Here is an 18,411-nt window from a genome sequence, read left to right as displayed (position 1 = left end):
TATGAACTGGACAACATCTAAGCAAATGATATCTGTTATGATTTTTTTCATCATTACATCTTTGAGGAAATTGTTAAATGAATCTTAATGATCAGACTTATACACTTTTCAGTAACTGGGTAATTCTTCTTTTTTCTTTTCATGACCTATGACTTACTTTAATGCCTTTTGTGTCTTCCTCATCAAAAGATCCAATATCAAAAGCATCGGCTGCATTGACCTCGCCCCGCGGGGGTATGAGAGGCGGGGTATATTTCTGGAGATATACCTGAGTCCAATCAATGGTTCGGAAAAATGGATGTTCCTTCACCTCTTGGGCTCTGTAAATGGGAATATCAGAGAATAAAGGAAGATGAAGATTTTTTATACATGATTGAAGTTTTTTATTTTAAAAGAATCTGTGTGGTATAATTTCTCATGGGATAAACAGCAACTCAGAGCAGCCCCGATTTTATAGGTCATTGGCGTTGAACATTTGCTGGTTATCAATTCTTTACGCAATAGCTCAGTCAGTACACCAGCCACATAACGTCAGGTAAAGGTCTGAGGGGCGTGGTTTGACAATCCCGACCCATGTGAGTTTGTGTTTCTCGTGAAGCTGAAAAACGGGCCAGTCTGTGCTGTAATGGTGGTGTCCGTGGGCAAGAAACTTTACACTTCTCTGGACGGCATGTAACAGGCCTCCTTATGTTGTTCAGTGAGTTGGTCACCAACTACTACGAGGGGACTCTGCCTCAAAATGACCCTGGCTGTTCACGGGGCAATAAACCCAGCAAACAAACAAACTTTATCAATTCTTTACAGTGTTAGCTTGTAGGTGTGGTGTAATTTTTTATTTTTTTTACATAGGTTCTAAATTCTATATTGGAAGAAATTAGGTGTGGTGTAATTTTTTTTTTTTTTTTTACATAGGTTCTAAATTCTGTATTGGGAGACCTTCCAAACTTTATCAATTCTTTACAGTATTAGCTTGAAAATGAACAAATCATATCCTCAAAAAAAAAAACTTTATATTATATATTCATATATACATCTCATGCATCCCAATGTAGCTAATTTCTTAAAGAAATAAACAAGAATGTGCTTTCACACCCTCATAAATAACTGAAATTGGGATATGAATTTTTTTCTCTCTGAGTTATCCTTCTTTATTAAGAATGTATCAGTTTCATCCTGAGTTTGATCATTTCTGAATGTTTTTTGTCAAAAGCAAATGTTTTAATAAGTGTGAGCTTTCTTAAACACTCAAATCTTTATAAAATGGCCAATAACACTAGACAAAATCATCATTTCCCTGATGTTACAGAGTCCTGGAATTATAATCAGGAATCCCAGTGGGCGACCATGCAGATTGTGTCTGCTGTTCCAGTATTGATTTACACTAGCTCGCTGCAGGCTCTCAGTCTGGCATAAGTGTCAAACTCTATACAGTATCATTATATTTCTATTTCTACAAATTTAATAATGTGGGTGGGGTTAAAACCAGGAATGCATTACCTCTAGACATCAGTGTATATGTTAAAGGACTCTAATAAGATCAGTGCCCTTCCATGTCAGATGACCTTTTTATTGATTTATATGAAATAAGGACAAGAGAACTCGACATATCTATAACCAAATACAATGTTGTAGAACTAGGGACGATGTGAATCCCGAGTTGGGAAAGATTTCAATGTCCCCCATTAATAAGGATAAAAAGGACAATTTGGAATAACAGTTCCTTCATTTGGTACATCAATATCAAAGGTCAAAATGTCGGTCAGAGTGAAGGACCAATGAAATCTTCATAGTCCCCCTGGTTCCCAAAAAAATGATAGGAGGGTCGAATGGATGGAAACAAACAAACAAAAAGACCACAAAAATACCACTGAATGTGCAATGTTATTCAGCTAATAAGTGGCCCAATGGGCAGGTGAGATAATAATTTTTAAAATTTAGATCTGCCCATAATTATCTGAAAAATGGTGTTAACAAGATTTTGACACAGAAATCCAATATGTCTGCCTGATGGCCATAATGTTTTTAAACCTACAAGCAAAACGGAAATGATGCTAGCAGTACAGCTTGGTCCCAAGTCAAACATAAGTACCTTAGTTGTAAAAGGTCTGCCCTTTAGATCCTTAGAGATATCAACAAGAGTTGATTGTGGATTTATTGATGGGATGATGGACAAAACACGGACAAAGGGTAATTCAATAAAGAATGGAACCAGTTAATAACTGATATTCATAAATAACTAGATTATGAGATTTGTCTTCCATCAATTTTAACATGCCTACCCTCTGCCCATACAGCCTAGCCGGTCATCTACACTCCGCTGTAGTAGTCCTTCCAACAGCGCCTTCATCTCACAGGTCATGGAATCAGGCAGCTCAACATTCTACAGAAACAACAAAAGAAGTGTACAGAAACAACAAGAGACATGTACAGTTACAACAAGAGACATGTACAGAAACAACAAGAGAAGTGTACAGAAACAACAAGACATGTACAGAAACAACAAGAGACACGTACAGAAACAACAAGAGACATGTACAGTAACAACAAGAGACATGTACAGAAACAGCAAGAGAAGTGTACAGAAACAACAAGAGAAGTGTACAGAAACAACAAGAGAAGTGTACAGAAACAAGAGACATGTACAGAAACAGCAAGAGAAGTGTACAGAAACAGCAAGAGAAGTGTACAGAAACAAAAAGAGAAGTGTACAGAAACAACAAGAGACATGTACAGTTACAACAAGAGACATGTACAGAAACAGCAAGAGAAGTGTACAGAAACAACAAGAGAAGTGTACAGAAACAACAAGAGAAGTGTACAGAAACAAGAGACATGTACAGAAACAGCAAGAGAAGTGTACAGAAACAGCAAGAGAAGTGTACAGAAATAACAAGAGAAGTGTACAGAAACAACAAGAGACATGTAAGTTACAACAAGAGACATGTACAGAAACAACAAGAGAAGTGTACAGAAACAACAAGACATGTACAGAAACAACAAGAGACACGTACAGAAACAACAAGAGACATGTACAGTAACAACAAGAGACATGTACAGAAACAGCAAGAGAAGTGTACAGAAACAACAAGAGAAGTGTACAGAAACAACAAGATACGTGTACAGAAACAACAAGAGACATGTACAGAAACAACAAGAGACATGTACAGAAACAGCAAGAGAAGTGTACAGAAACAGCAAGAGACATGTACAGAAACAACAAGACATGTATAGAAACAACAAGAGAAGTGTACAGAAACAACAAGAGAAGTGTACAGAAACAACAAGAGAAGTGTACAGAAACAAGACATGTACAGAAACAACAAGAGACATGTACAGTAACAACAAGAGACATGTACAGAAACAGCAAGAGACATGTATAGAAACAACAAGAGACATGTACAGAAACAACAAGACATGTACAGTAACAACAAGAGAAGTGTACAGAAACAACAAGATACGTGTACAGAAACAACAAGAGACATGTACAGAAACAGCAAGAGAAGTGTACAGAAACAGCAAGAGAAGTGTACAGAAACAACAAGAGAAGTGTACAGAAACAACAAGAGACATGTACAGTTACAACAAGAGACATGTACAGAAACAGCAAGAGAAGTGTACAGAAACAGCAAGAGACATGTACAGAAACAACAAGACATGTATAGAAACAACAAGAGAAGTGTACAGAAACAACAAGAGAAGTGTACAGAAACAACAAGAGACATGTACAGAAACAACAAGAGAAGTGTACAGAAACAAGACATGTACAGAAACAACAAGAGACACGTACAGAAACAACAAGAGACATGTACAGTAACAACAAGAGACATGTACAGAAACAGCAAGAGACATGTATAGAAACAACAAGAGACATGTACAGAAACAACAAGATACGTGTACAGAAACAACAAGATACGTGTACAGAAACAACAAGAGACATGTACAGAAACAGCAAGAGAAGTGTACAGAAACAGCAAGAGAAGTGTACAGAAACAACAAGAGAAGTGTACAGAAACAACAAGAGACATGTACAGTTACAACAAGAGACATGTACAGAAACAACAAGAGAAGTGTACAGAAACAACAAGACATGTACAGAAACAACAAGAGACACGTACAGAAACAGCAAGAGAAGTGTACAGAAACAGCAAGAGAAGTGTACAGAAACAACAAGAGAAGTGTACAGAAACAACAAGATACGTGTACAGAAACAACAAGAGACATGTACAGAAACAGCAAGAGAAATGTACAGAAACAGCAAGAGACATGTACAGAAACAACAAGACATGTATATAAACAACATGAGAAGTGTACAGAAACAACAAGAGAAATGTACAGAAACAACAAGAGACATGAACAGAAACAACAAGAGACATGTACAGTAACAACAAGAGACATGTACAGAAACAGCAAGAGACATGTATAGAAACAACAAGAGACATGTACAGAAACAACAAGACATGTACAGTAACAACAAGAGACACGTACAGAAACAACAAGAGACATGTACAGTTACAACAAGAGACATGTACAGAAACAACAAGAGACATGTACAGAAACAACAAGACATGTACAGTAACAACAAGAGACACGTACAGAAACAACAAGAGACATGTACAGTTACAACAAGAGACATGTACAGAAACAACAAGAGACATGTACAGAAACAACAAGACATGTACAGAAACAACAAGAGACATGTACAGTTACAACAAGAGACATGTACAGAAACAACAAGAGAAGTGTACAGAAACAACAAGACATGTACAGAAACAACAAGAGACACGTACAGAAACAGCAAGAGAAGTGTACAGAAACAGCAAGAGAAGTGTACAGAAACAACAAGAGAAGTGTACAGAAACAACAAGATACGTGTACAGAAACAACAAGAGACATGTACAGAAACAGCAAGAGAAATGTACAGAAACAGCAAGAGACATGTACAGAAACAACAAGACATGTATAGAAACAACATGAGAAGTGTACAGAAACAACAAGAGAAATGTACAGAAACAACAAGAGACATGAACAGAAACAACAAGAGACATGTACAGTAACAACAAGAGACATGTACAGAAACAGCAAGAGACATGTATAGAAACAACAAGAGACATGTACAGAAACAACAAGACATGTACAGTAACAACAAGAGACACGTACAGAAACAACAAGAGACATGTACAGTTACAACAAGAGACATGTACAGAAACAACAAGAGACATGTACAGAAACAACAAGACATGTACAGAAACAACAAGAGACATGTACAGTAACAACAAGGCGTGATCAGAAACAACAAGAGACATGTACAGTATGTACAGAAAGAACAAGACATGTACAGAAACAACAAGAGACATGTACAGAAACAACGAGAGAAGTGTACAGAAACAACAAGACATGTACAGAAACAACAAGAGACATGTACAGAAAAAAGATACATGTATAGAAACAACAAGAGACATGTAGAGAAACAACAAGATACGTGTTAATGTTATCATAATTCTCAAAACACAAAATTGACAAAAATGGAGCAAACTATGAACAAAACAATGAGACCCTTGAAAAGGTACAAGGAGAATAAGGCGAGGTTGGTAAGTGTCATCAGCTACAGCAAAGACACTGACCATGTAGGTAATGACATAATCTCATTATGACAACAGATGAAGCATAGTAAATCATTCTTCAAAATCAGGGCAACAAAACAAAACAAGTGCAATCATTATGATTGCGAAAGCTCACTGGCGACAGCAATCACACTATGCATTCATTTTGAAATTGTACGTCACATAATATCACTCCTGGACCTCTAATGGATGTATAAACCAAATAAAACTTGCAAGGTTTTTTAAAACTAACCCCTAAAATCTTTAAAAGTGGCTTTTTGTGTCAAAAAAAGTAAGTCCACTAAATTGTACAATTTTTTTCTGCCTGATTTTGCCATAACATCACTCCTAGAACTCTAATGAATGTATAATGCAAATTAGAAGGGCATGAGGTGTATACTTTTGGACTTACAAGCTTTCCAAAAACTTACCCTAAAAACTTTTAAAGTTTCGGGGTGGGACGCTGACGCCGGGGTGACAGCATTAGCTCTCGGTTACTCGTAACCGGTGAGCTAATAATTTACAAATGACAGATAACAATATCTTTATTTATTTATATGATTTGAAAATATTCGATTTTGTGCACATGTTTAATCACCTATAGCAAACATTCTTTGTGTGCTATGTTTTTTTTTTTTTTTTTGCAAAACATAATATTGTCTCAGAGATGCCCTCTGCAGTGATATTTTTTTTCTCTATCATGCTTACTACAAGGAAATGGCTCTAATGGCAGGCAGTGTGATCTATTTTTTCTGGCTTACATGTGTAACAGTGTAACCATGTAGGGTTTGGACAACTTACCATAGTCATGGTCATTCTATCTATTTCATGTTTGTCTTTGGTTCTGTGTTGCCTGAAGGGACTATGTCTGAAAAACACAGCATCAGATGTTGTAAATATTGATTAGAGCCTCAACACAATGCTATAATTAATAAAGGATGGCTTATGTTGCATATAATTCCACAATAGATTTTCTCCCTTACTGATCTGGCCACACTAGGACTCGGTAATCATAAACTGTTACTCACACTTGATTTCTAATGGACTGTTGAGCCACATCAGCTAGACATGCACACTATGATTAAATTACCTAATCTCCAATCATCTATGGAATCATCCAATCACAACTCATCTCAGAATGATAACCAATCTCCATTCATCTCATAATTATTCAGTCACCACTGTGATTAATTCATGATGAACAAATCATCACTCATATCTCAGATCTAACAAGTGCAGTCAATGATTGCGAAAGCTCACCGGCGGCAGCAATCACACTATGCATTCATTTTTTATGTATGTATAAGCATGTCATTTTGAAATTGTATGTCACATAATATCGCTCCTAGACCTCTAATGGATGTATAAACCAAATAAGAAGGGTGTGGACTTACAAGCTTTTCAACACCCCCAAAATCTTTAAAGTGAGTTTTTGTGTCAAAAAAAGTAAGTCCACTATAAAATGGTAAAATGCCAATTTTTTTCTGCATGATTTGCCACAGCATCACTCCTAGACCTCTAATGAATGTATAAACCAAATTAGAAAGGTGACAGGTGTATACTTTTGGACTCACCCCCAAAACTTTAAAGTGAGTTTTGGTGCCAAAAAAGTTAAGTCAACAAAATGGTAAAATGCGAAAAAATCACAATTTTTTTCTGCATGATTTTGCCATAACATCACTCCTAGACCTCTAATGAATGTATAATCCAATTTAGAAGGGCATGAGGTGTATACTTTACAAGCTTTCCAAAAAGTTTTGGGGTGGAACGCGGATGCGGACAGGGACGCCGGGGTGACAGCATTAGCTCTCGGTTACTCGTAACCGGTGAGCTAAAAACTCATTACTTATCACATAATTATCCAATCACCTCCCATTTCTGAATTAACTACTGGTAATCACCCTATCTTAAAATAGTATATTTATGCAATCATCACTCACTTCAGAATTGACCTATCAACTCTCATCTCAGAATGAACCAATCACCTCCCATTTCTGAATTAACTAATCACCCTATCTTAAAATCATCCAATCATCAATCACTTCAGAATTGACCAATCACCTCTCATCTCAGAATCAAACAATCACTACATATTTCTGAATTAGGTAATCACCCAATCTTAAAATTATCTAATCATTATTCATCTCGGGTTTCACCAATAATCTCTCATCTCAGAACTAACCAATCATCTCTCATCTCAGAATTAACCAATCCATCTCTCATCTCAGAACTAACCAATCATCTCTCATCTCAGAATTAACCAATCATCTCTCATCTCAGAATTAACCAATCATCTCTCATCTCAGAATCAACCAATCATCTCTCATCTCAGAATTAACCAATCATCTCTCATCTCAGAATTAACCAATCACCAGTCATCTCAGAAATATTCAATCATTACAAACCCTTATAATTAAATGCTAACCCTAGGAATATTTACCCTTTTAATAATTTGTACAGCATGCACCCTAAGGAAAACCAGTCAGCACTGGAATCATAAGGTGTTCCCTTGGATAGGACCTCAGGAGCCATATAACCATGTGTTCCTCTGCGGAAAACAAATCAGTTTTATCTTCAGTAGTATAAAACATATACCTCAGTAAAAAATTCGATACAAAACTGTGTGTAAATAAAGATGTTCTGAATTTAATGATATCTGCTTTCGGGGTTTGGTGTAGAGGACAATAAAGGTCCCACACCAGAAATAAACTTATCTATCTTATAACCTATATGTGGTATTTATAGAAAGTGAATTTAATTTTTACTTCTGGGAATATTAATATGATTTGTACAATGCATTTCATTCTTCTGTCGAGAAACAGAGGAAGCTTTGGAGACTAATGGATAGTTTATATTATATCTAGTATATGGAAAAATAGTAATTTTACATCAAGTCGTGATCATTCAATTATATATTAGAATGCTGCCTATCTAGACACCACACAACCAAATGTTCAAATACTCGAACTCATGTAGAGTCTTCTACATAATAAGTTAAAGTGTTGTGAAAGAAATCACACAGCATATACCACGTCCTATTGTTATTGCTATTGTCATTGTCACACATATGATTTACTGGTAAGTATCACTTACACACTGGCATGAGGCTTTTTCTTGGAAAAATCGCAGGCTAAACCTAAATCTGATATTCTCACATGGCCATTTTCATCTAATAAAATATTCGCAGGCTGAAATGCAAATTTTGATAGATTAAATCATAAATGTTAAATACAGTATTCATTGTGTTCAAAATGACAAATATTTTTTTGATCAACATATTTTCTTTCACATTTCCTTATCCACTTGTCCACATTATGTATGAATAAATCTCAAATTTTTTCAAAATGTTTTACACCTATGTGCATTAAATATAGATCATTTCATCAAGAATCAACCCCACTCATACCCTCTGACCTTCTACATGTATGTGGGGTTGTCTCCCCTTTCAAATTTATGAGCCATATTGAAACTAATTTATTCCATGATGAATGCATATTTCTGTCAATTAACAATATTTACTTTATTTGTCTTTATGTTTTCTTAAAATATAAAATATCATGGTATTTACTTCAACCAAGCATGAAATTGATTAGCATTTCATAATAGGAAATGATATTTCAAAAATACTAAGATTAAAACAAAACATTTTTGTTTGTGGATCTAACCTTCAAATCTCGATACACCACAAACCGATTGTGCATATGTTCTAGCCCCAGGATAACCTCTGCAGCGTAGAAGCGGACTTCCCTCTCAGAGAAGACGCCATGCTGGGACAAGTGATAATGAAGGTCGCCGCCGTTCATCAGGTCAAGGATAAAACACAGCTTCTCCGGGGTTTGGAACGCATAAGTCATACACACAATGAACGGGCTACCCTCCTGCTGACACAAGCAAAGAACACAAAAACACATTCATAGATTTTCTACAGGACATAAGATCAGAATTAGTTTTTTACAAAAAATTGTTTTTTAAAATAAAAAAATAATAAGGAAATTACAGTATTAAAATTTTTTTTTCATAACAATTATTGGGCACTTTTTTTTTAATTGTTGGGGTATCTGTTATCATGTTCACTTCTGATTTGCCTTGCACATCGTGATGATATCATACCATATTACTTACGATTGTATGTATAAGGTATGATGGATTTTAAAGTAATTACGATAGAATTATAACATTTCGTGGTTTTAAAGACATACCCCTGTGCTGACTAGAGATAACATAATCCTCTCGTTTAAAGCTAGGGTTTCTCCCTGCTTCATCTTAATCCTTTTCTTGTCCAAGCATTTCATTGCATACCTGAAGAAACAATACAGATTTTACAACAGTGTTAACTAACCATGTTCAGCTGTACAATCAAATAAAACAGCCTATATTGAGGTCCACAAAATAGAAAGCCATGTTGAGGTCCACAAAATAGAAAGCCAGGATTTTCCAAGTTAATATAGGGTTTGTTTTTCTAGCTTTTTACCACATTGGATTCAATGACAAGAATAACACATCAACTGTAAACAAAGCAGTTACTAAAAATTTTAAAACAGCAAAATATGGACAAAAAGGACAAGAAATTCCTGAAACAGTGAGTGTCTTTGGTTTCATCAAGCATACCTGTCAAGTATTATAGATCTAGGCAATGTCATGCTCTCAAACTGAGAAGCAGGTTCAGTACATTAATGTGTAATCCTTTATAATAACACCCATCACACCATGCAATATATATCATGCATCATGTAATAATTTACAATTATAGCCTTTTGATAAGGTCAAAACATGGTTTAATCAACCTAACAAAAATTATCGAAGTAGTTTGTGGTTGTTTTTGCTATATTCTTGAAAATATATACAGACCTCTGTCAATTTATTGCTTTGAAAAGAACATATTTACTGATTATTTGCTATGATTTGTAATAAATTATAATATTACCATACAAATCCTATATTTTAATTTTTGCATATTAATTAACAGCATTTCAATTTAGGTCATATCCTTATACACCACAACTGATATTGTGAAAAGAACACACGTGACACAAAACAGGTCAATTCATCCTCATAATGGTTTTTGTGGTAGAAACAGGTCACACAAACTTGTGGTTGTTGTATATGGTTTTTCCTTCACTCTTGTTAGTTTTTTCCCAAATTTACTTAAGCATTGATGTCATTTTTTGGGGGGTTTCATCGGGGTATGAAACAAATTTTGTTTGCAAACTGTATGAATCCGCGTAGGGGATTCTTACAGAAGTTTGCAAACAAAATTTGTTTCATACCCCGATGAAACTAAAAAAAAATTGACATCAACGCTTATAATTAATTTTTGAAAATGATTTTCTAATTTAAAACATGTTTTATGTACAATTTTACTGGTTTTAAATGGGATTCTTTTTCTCAAATCAATACGCAACGTCAATTGTCGTATTGCGACGTCACATTTTTTGCGCCATTCTCGGAATTTCTTTCATAGAAGAATGAAAAGAATTTTTCGACCAATCACATTTGAGTATTTACCATGAAAACAAAGAATAATTGATTATAATAACATGAGCTAAAGCTCTTGCTTTTGTAAGTTTTGAAATGTTTTTAGCTTAAGTGATAGAAATACCATATACAACAACCAATTTTATAATAATATGATCAATACACCCATCATACAGTAAGATATACAATGTATACTCTACTGTTATAGACACTATGGAACTCCTCATGAAGTATTACTCTTCTCATACTGTACAATTACACTTTGTAACAGTATTATTGATGTCATAACATACAGTATTTCACATATACTATTACATTCATCATATGACAGACAATATTGCACTCTTCATACACTGTAGTCATACAATAATACAATGTATAATAACCCTTCTCATATCATCCAATTACAAAACAACAAAGATATCAATGTGCATCTAAAAAGATTAATTCTATAGAATAAGGATGTAAAATACTTCCAAACATTTCCAATACAAACTAGAACTGTTGCCAGGATGGCTGAATAATAGCCCCGCAATCTGCACGAGTCAATGGTGAATTGGAACTCTTAATTAGAGGCTAACTAAGATAACCCAGTACTATAGTGACCAGTTGCCATAGCAACCACAATTTTGAGAAAAAGAAAGTGGCATGCACATCTACCCATGGTCCTCTATATTTGTGTGAAGTTTCATTGAAATCGGCCCTTCGGTTTAGGAGGAGTTGTTCGGACAAGCATAAAGTTATGGTTCTTATCGAAAAATCTGTTTATAGTGACCAGTTGCCATAGCAACCATAATTTTGAAGAAAAAAAGAAAGTGGCATGCATATCTACACATGATCATTTATATTTGTGTGAAGTTTCATTGGAATTGGCCCATCGGTTTAGGAGGAGTTGTCTGGACAAAATGCGTCTACAGACAGACGGACGGACGGACGGACAACCTGATTCCAGTATACCCCCCTTGAACTTCGTTGCGGGGGTATAAAAACAGGATGAGGACTACAAGTACCTGAATGATTTAGAAATACAAATGATGTTTCATGATAATGAAATACCTTAATTGTCTGGGAGCTACTTACATTTTGCCTGTATCTGCCTTTCTACAACCATACACTTCTCCGAAGCCACCTCGTCCAATAATCCTATGTACACTGAAGTCGTTCATTGTTAACTGCAATAAATGTTACAGAATTTATTTAAACAGGTCTCTTTAACTAAATGAGCGATAGACAATTTAAATGTCAGTTATGCACAATGTTTGCTGTTATTCTTAAGTAACAGCTTACATTCTACTTGCTTGCAGCTCATTAAATTTGTTTAAAAACCAACTTAATTCTCGATTCCATGAAATAGGTTTAGGCAAGATCCAATCCTTATTTAAAGTTCTAAGCTTTCACATTGGTGAAAGTGTCTGAAGTAGAAATACTGAAAACAATGATTTTTAGAGAAAAAAAAACAAACAGATTTACCAGTTATAGAAAAGACTAATTCCAAAATACTAAAAGGTCAAGAGGTCATATAAGACTATGGTACTTCAACTGTTATTTAGCTTGCTTCTGGGAAAGTGAAACGCAGCAATGTCAAATTCAAGTTAATATCTTTTGTCATGTCATCAATAATGAAAGACAAATGTGCAACAACACTATTGTGACATCATAATAAATATGTGACGTCGCATGATCGTCTGGGTAGACGGAAACATCCCATCCGAGCTGGATTTCGCCAGTATTATAAAGAAACGAAAATTGTAAGTTTTTTGTTTATATTATCATAAATAGTAATTTTGTGATAAATAGAATCTTACACTTGTGGCAATGTCATATGAAATTTACTAACCTCCTGCACTAAATTGATATGCTACTCTCCTAAAGGTTCCTGGCATATCAAGTTATTGAACTCGTTTAATAAATCTGATATGACATAGCAACTCATGTAAGATTCTCTATTTATATTTCCACAACATGCTACATGCAAGTCTACTTCATTCATTCACATACATATCAGTGTAGGGCGAGGTCATTTATTTGAATTCGAAACCTTATATCCTTGTATTCCAGTATACATAAGGTCCAACAATTATGACCCAATGTCATTCCAACACCACTGACCTATATGTGACCTTGAAAATCAAGGTCATACATAAAAAGCCCTAAAGTGCACAACATACTACTCGCCCAAGATCCATGAAGGTTTGACTTCTGGCATCTTTGATAAACAGAAGAGTTGTTTTAATTTTAAGTGAAAACTGTTGATTCAGGAGAGACAATGGGATGCTGCATAAATAACTCTATGCTATTAGACTTTAAACACACATCTTAAAACCGATAATATTATTATTGTTTTTTTTTTTTTTTTAAATATAAAGATGAAGTTGCATTGGTATCAAACTGTGCAGGAAAACTTCTGAAGACACTATGAACACAGGAAGACTCATCTGTTTAGCAGCCTAGCTGTATCATATTAGTGCTAAACAGGATATAACCAGACCTAATTAATTCCACTGGGAAAATTTAAATCAATACCTTTTTGAAATATGACAAGAGCTTGACATTTAAAATCACTTAAGAAGGAATAATTCATGATTAACAACACCAGGGAATAGTACAATAGTACAATAGTACAATATACAAGGAATGGTATAAATAGACAACTACGGGGTAGAGTATACAAGGAACGGTATAAACAACTACAGGGTATAGTATACAAGGAACGGTATAAACATACAACTACAGGGTATAGTGTACAAGGAACGGTATAAACAACTACAGGGTATAGTATACAAGGAATGGTATAAACAACTACAGGGTATAGTATACAAGGAATGGTATAAACAACTACAGGGTATAGTGTACAAGGAACGGTATAAATAGACAACTACATGGTATAGTGTACAAGGAACGGTATAAACAACTACAGGGTATAGTATACAAGGAATGGTATAAACAGCTACAGGGTATAGTGTACAAGGAACGGTATAAATAGACAACTACATGGTATAGTGTACAAGGAACGGTATAAACAACTACAGGGTATAGTATACAAGGAATGGTATAAATAGACAACTACGGGGTATAGTATACAAGGAACGGTATAAATAGACAACTACATGGTATAGTGTACAAGGAACGGTATAAACAACTACAGGGTATAGTATACAAGGAATGGTATAAATAGACAACTACAGGGTATAGTGTACAAGGAACGGTATAAATAGACAACTACATGGTATAGTGTACAAGGAATGGTATAAATAGACAACTATGGGGTATAGTATACAAGGAACGGTATAAACAACTACAGGGTATAGTATACAAGGAATGGTATAAATAGACAACTACGGGGTATAGTATACAAGGAACGGTATAAATAGACAACTACATGGTATAGTGTACAAGGAATGGTATAAATAGACAACTACAGGGTATAGTGTACAAGGAACGGTATAAATAGACAACTACAGGGTATAGTGTACAAGGAATGGTATAAATAGACAACTACAGGGTATAGTGTACAAGGAACGGTATAAATAGACAACTATGGGGTATAGTGTACAAGGAATGGTATAAATAGACAACTACAGGGTATAGTATACAAGGAATGGTATAAACAGACAACTACAGGGTATAGTGTACAAGGAACGGTATAAATAGACAAGTACAGGGTATAGTGTACAAGGAATGGTATAAATAGACAACTATGGGGTATAGTGTACAAGGAATGGTATAAATAGACAACTACAGGGTATAGTGTACAAGAATGGTATAAATAGACAAGTACAGGGTATAGTGTACAAGGAATGGTATAAATAGACAAGTACAGGGTATAGTGTACAAGGAATGGTATAAAATGACAAGTACAGGGTATAGTATACAAGGAACGGTATAAATAGACAACTACAGGGTATAGTATACAAGGAACGGTATAAATAGACAACTACGGGGTATAGTGTACAAGGAATGGTATAAATAGACAACTACAGGGTATAGTGTACAAGGAATGGTATAAATAGACAACTACTGGGTATAGTGTACAAGGAATGGTATAAACAGACAACTACAGGGTATAGTATACAAGGAACGGTATAAACATACAACTACAGGGTATAGTGTACAAGGAACGGTATAAACAGACAACTACAGGGTATAGTATACAAGGAATGGTATAAATAGACAACTACAGGGTAAAGTATACAAGGAACGGTATAAATAGACAACTTCAGGGTATAGTGTACAAGGAACGGTATAAATAGACAACTACAGGGTATAGTATACAAGGAATGGTATAAATAGACAACTATGGGGTATAGTGTACAAGGAATGGTATAAATAGACAACTACAGGGTATAGTATACAAGGAACGGTATAAATAGACAACTACGGGGTATAGTATACAAGGAATAGTATAAATAGACAACTACAGGGTATAGTATACAAGGAACGGTATAAACAGACAACTACAGGGTATAGTGTACAAGGAACGGTATAAATAGACAACTACGGGGTATATTATACAAGGAATGGTATAAATAGACAACTACGGGGTATAGTATACAAGGAATAGTATAAATAGACAACTACAGGGTATAGTATACAAGGAACGGTATAAACAGACAACTACAGGGTATAGTGTACAAGGAACGGTATAAATAGACAACTACAAGGTATAGTATACAAGAACGGTATAAATAGACAACTACAGGGTATAGTATACAAGGAACGGTATAAATAGCCAACTACAGGGTATAGTGTACAAGGAATGGTATAAATAGACAACTATGGGGTATAGTATACAAGGAATGGTATAAATAGACAACTACGGGGTATAGTGTACAAGGAATGGTATAAATAGACAACTACGGGGTATAGTGTACAAGGAATGGTATAAATAGACAACTACGGGGTATAGTGTACAAGGAACGGTATAAATATACAACTACGGGGTATAGTATACAAGGAACGGTATAAATAGACAACTACAGGGTATAGTATACAAGGAACGGTATCAATAGATAACTACAGGGTATAGTGTACAAGGAACGGTATAAATAGACAACTACAGGGTATAGTGTACAAGGAACGGTATAAACAGACAACTACAGGGTATAGTGTACAAGGAACGGTATAAACAGACAACTACAGGGTATAGTGTACAAGGAACGGTATAAATAGACAACAACAAGGTATAGTGTACACGGAACGGTATAAACAACTACAGGGTATAGTGTACAAGGAACGGTATAAATAGAAAACTAGGGGTATAGTATACAAGGAATGGTATAAATAGACAACTACAGGGTATATAGTATACAAGGAACGGTATAAATAGACAACTACAGGGTATAGTATACAAGGAATGGTATAAATAGACAACTACGGGGTATAGTGTACAAGGAACGGTATAAATAGACAACTACGGGGTATAGTATACAAGGAACGGTATAAAAAGAGAATCGTTTATAGAGTTTACAGTTTATACTGATTCTATGATTGATGGTTCAGTCACCAAACATTATTGATCTTTGTAACAACGCCAGGCACATGTATACATCAAACATTACTACAGCAATACTTTGTTTTGACATTTCGACAGCTCTCCCTTGGGTTTTGGAAATAAGCTGCACAGAGATATATATATTTGTAAGAGTTAGTATTAGGCCATATACACATCATATATATGCTGCTCGTTAAAGAGAAGGGTTTTTCTAAAGGTTAGTTGAGCAAAGCTTTAAGGCTTTGTTACAAGAAATAATATTAAAATGAATCAGAGAGCAAGATATGAACCGATCTAGACAGATTTTATGACGAGGTTTTAATCATTGAGTCTAACCTTTACACAAAGGGTACACAGATACATAATCCACTGATTACCAACAAGCTGGTCAAGTTATCCGATAGACATCCACTCGTCACTCAGTAGTTTATATTGATTATGAACTTGAGGAAAAATTTTGGTTGAATGCAATTTAATAAGGACACCAAACATTACCGTGTAATGATAATACTTGCTAAGTTTATCGCCCGTAAACGACCAGGGTCATTTTGAGGCGGGGTCTCCGTGTAGTAGTTGGTGACTAATTCACTGAACAACATACGGAAACCCTGTAGCATGCCATCCAGAGCAATAAATGTAAAGCATCTTGTTTAAGGATACAACCACAACAGCACAGAGTGGCCCATTTCTCAGCTTCCAGAGAAACCCAAACCGAAACAGGTAGTGAGTGTCGAATAGCTTCACGTGAGATTACATCTAATTGACTGAGCTAGCTATTGTAGCCCCCTTGATGATAATGCAGTGTTGTACATGTTTAAGGTTCCAAAATATCAAATAATCAAGAATATCAAATATTAACTTTTAGTTGATCAATCCTTCTTCCTCTGACTTTTATCAACTGAAAGAATTTCAACAAAGTTTGATATCTTGAAAATCTTGAAATCTTAAACAACATTATCATCAACCCTAAGTTTACATCATTTCTTCAGGGTGAATTGTAGATGGTACTTTTGAATGAGACAGCTATGGCAAACCTGTCATGGGTAAATTACTTCCAAATGCCAGAATTGTATTTGGTAAGAAAAACTTTCCAGATCTAGACATGACCATTTTCTATTTCAATACATGAATGACTTCACAGTGATAAGCCTCTGGTAGTGGTGCCTGGCCGATTCTGAGCTAGACATATAGTATACCCTCTTTTTAAAACAAGTTATCCTTTAATCATTTAAAATAAACAAGTTGAAATGTAAACTGCTAACCACAATCCAGACAAGACAGGCACTTGTGTAATTACATGGTCGTTGGTGAAAGAAGGCAAGCATTTTAGGGGATTTCCCTGTGAGTCTATTTATAGCATCCATATGCGCCTGGAATGAGATCATTGTACCATGTCTAGATGCTTGCTTGTTTGTTCTTTCTTTTGGGAAAAAAAAAAAATTGTCTGAACAGTAAATGAGGCACAACCATAATGTGTTTCATCATCTGTCTCACACCTTATGAACTTCCAAGCAAGATGAATGTTGGTAATCTGGGAACCTGTTGTTTATATGAGAAAGAACTGGTTTATATAGCTGTCACTTGAGACAGCTGACTGGGCATGCCTCTTTGGCTTAGTTGGTAGAGCCAGGGATTATCACTATCCGATGTGGCACAGCAGTATAGGCTGCGGGTATTTCTGGCTAGGCAATTGGGCGACGTAGATCGTGAGTTCGAGGCCCAGTCAGGGCACAAGTCAAAAAGTTGTCTTCCTTCGTCATTTGTGTTGCTAAGTTGTATATATATATATATATATACTGGAGACCAGGGTTCAATTTCTCAAGTGGCGCATAAAAGGAAGGTGTT

At 35.3% G+C, this 18,411-nt stretch overlaps 1 protein-coding gene across 2 annotated transcripts in view; it reads right to left on the bottom strand.

The window, feature by feature from the left end:
- LOC117332490 (beta-adrenergic receptor kinase 2-like) overlaps nucleotides 1–18,411 on the bottom strand; it is a 125,428-nt gene that overhangs the window by 11,249 nt on the left and 95,768 nt on the right. The window contains exons 8-15 of one of the 2 annotated variants that reach the window (XM_033891418.1): nucleotides 12,156–12,247; nucleotides 9,800–9,899; nucleotides 9,266–9,481; nucleotides 8,694–8,788; nucleotides 8,041–8,148; nucleotides 6,402–6,468; nucleotides 2,280–2,380; nucleotides 158–320 (exon numbers count right to left, since the gene is read on the bottom strand). In XM_033891418.1, coding sequence (XP_033747309.1) covers nucleotides 158–320; nucleotides 2,280–2,380; nucleotides 6,402–6,468; nucleotides 8,041–8,148; nucleotides 8,694–8,788; nucleotides 9,266–9,481; nucleotides 9,800–9,899; nucleotides 12,156–12,247 — 942 coding nt within the window. The remainder of the gene's footprint in view (nucleotides 1–157; nucleotides 321–2,279; nucleotides 2,381–6,401; nucleotides 6,469–8,040; nucleotides 8,149–8,693; nucleotides 8,789–9,265; nucleotides 9,482–9,799; nucleotides 9,900–12,155; nucleotides 12,248–18,411) is intronic. The other variant, XM_033891419.1, reaches the window with a different exon arrangement.

The sequence above is a fragment of the Pecten maximus genome, chromosome 8, assembly GCF_902652985.1.
Source record: "Pecten maximus chromosome 8, xPecMax1.1, whole genome shotgun sequence".
NCBI classification, from domain to species: Eukaryota; Metazoa; Mollusca; class Bivalvia; order Pectinida; family Pectinidae; genus Pecten; species Pecten maximus.
Note: the sequence above shows the minus strand (reverse complement) of the source record. Positions and strands in the feature narration are given on the sequence as shown.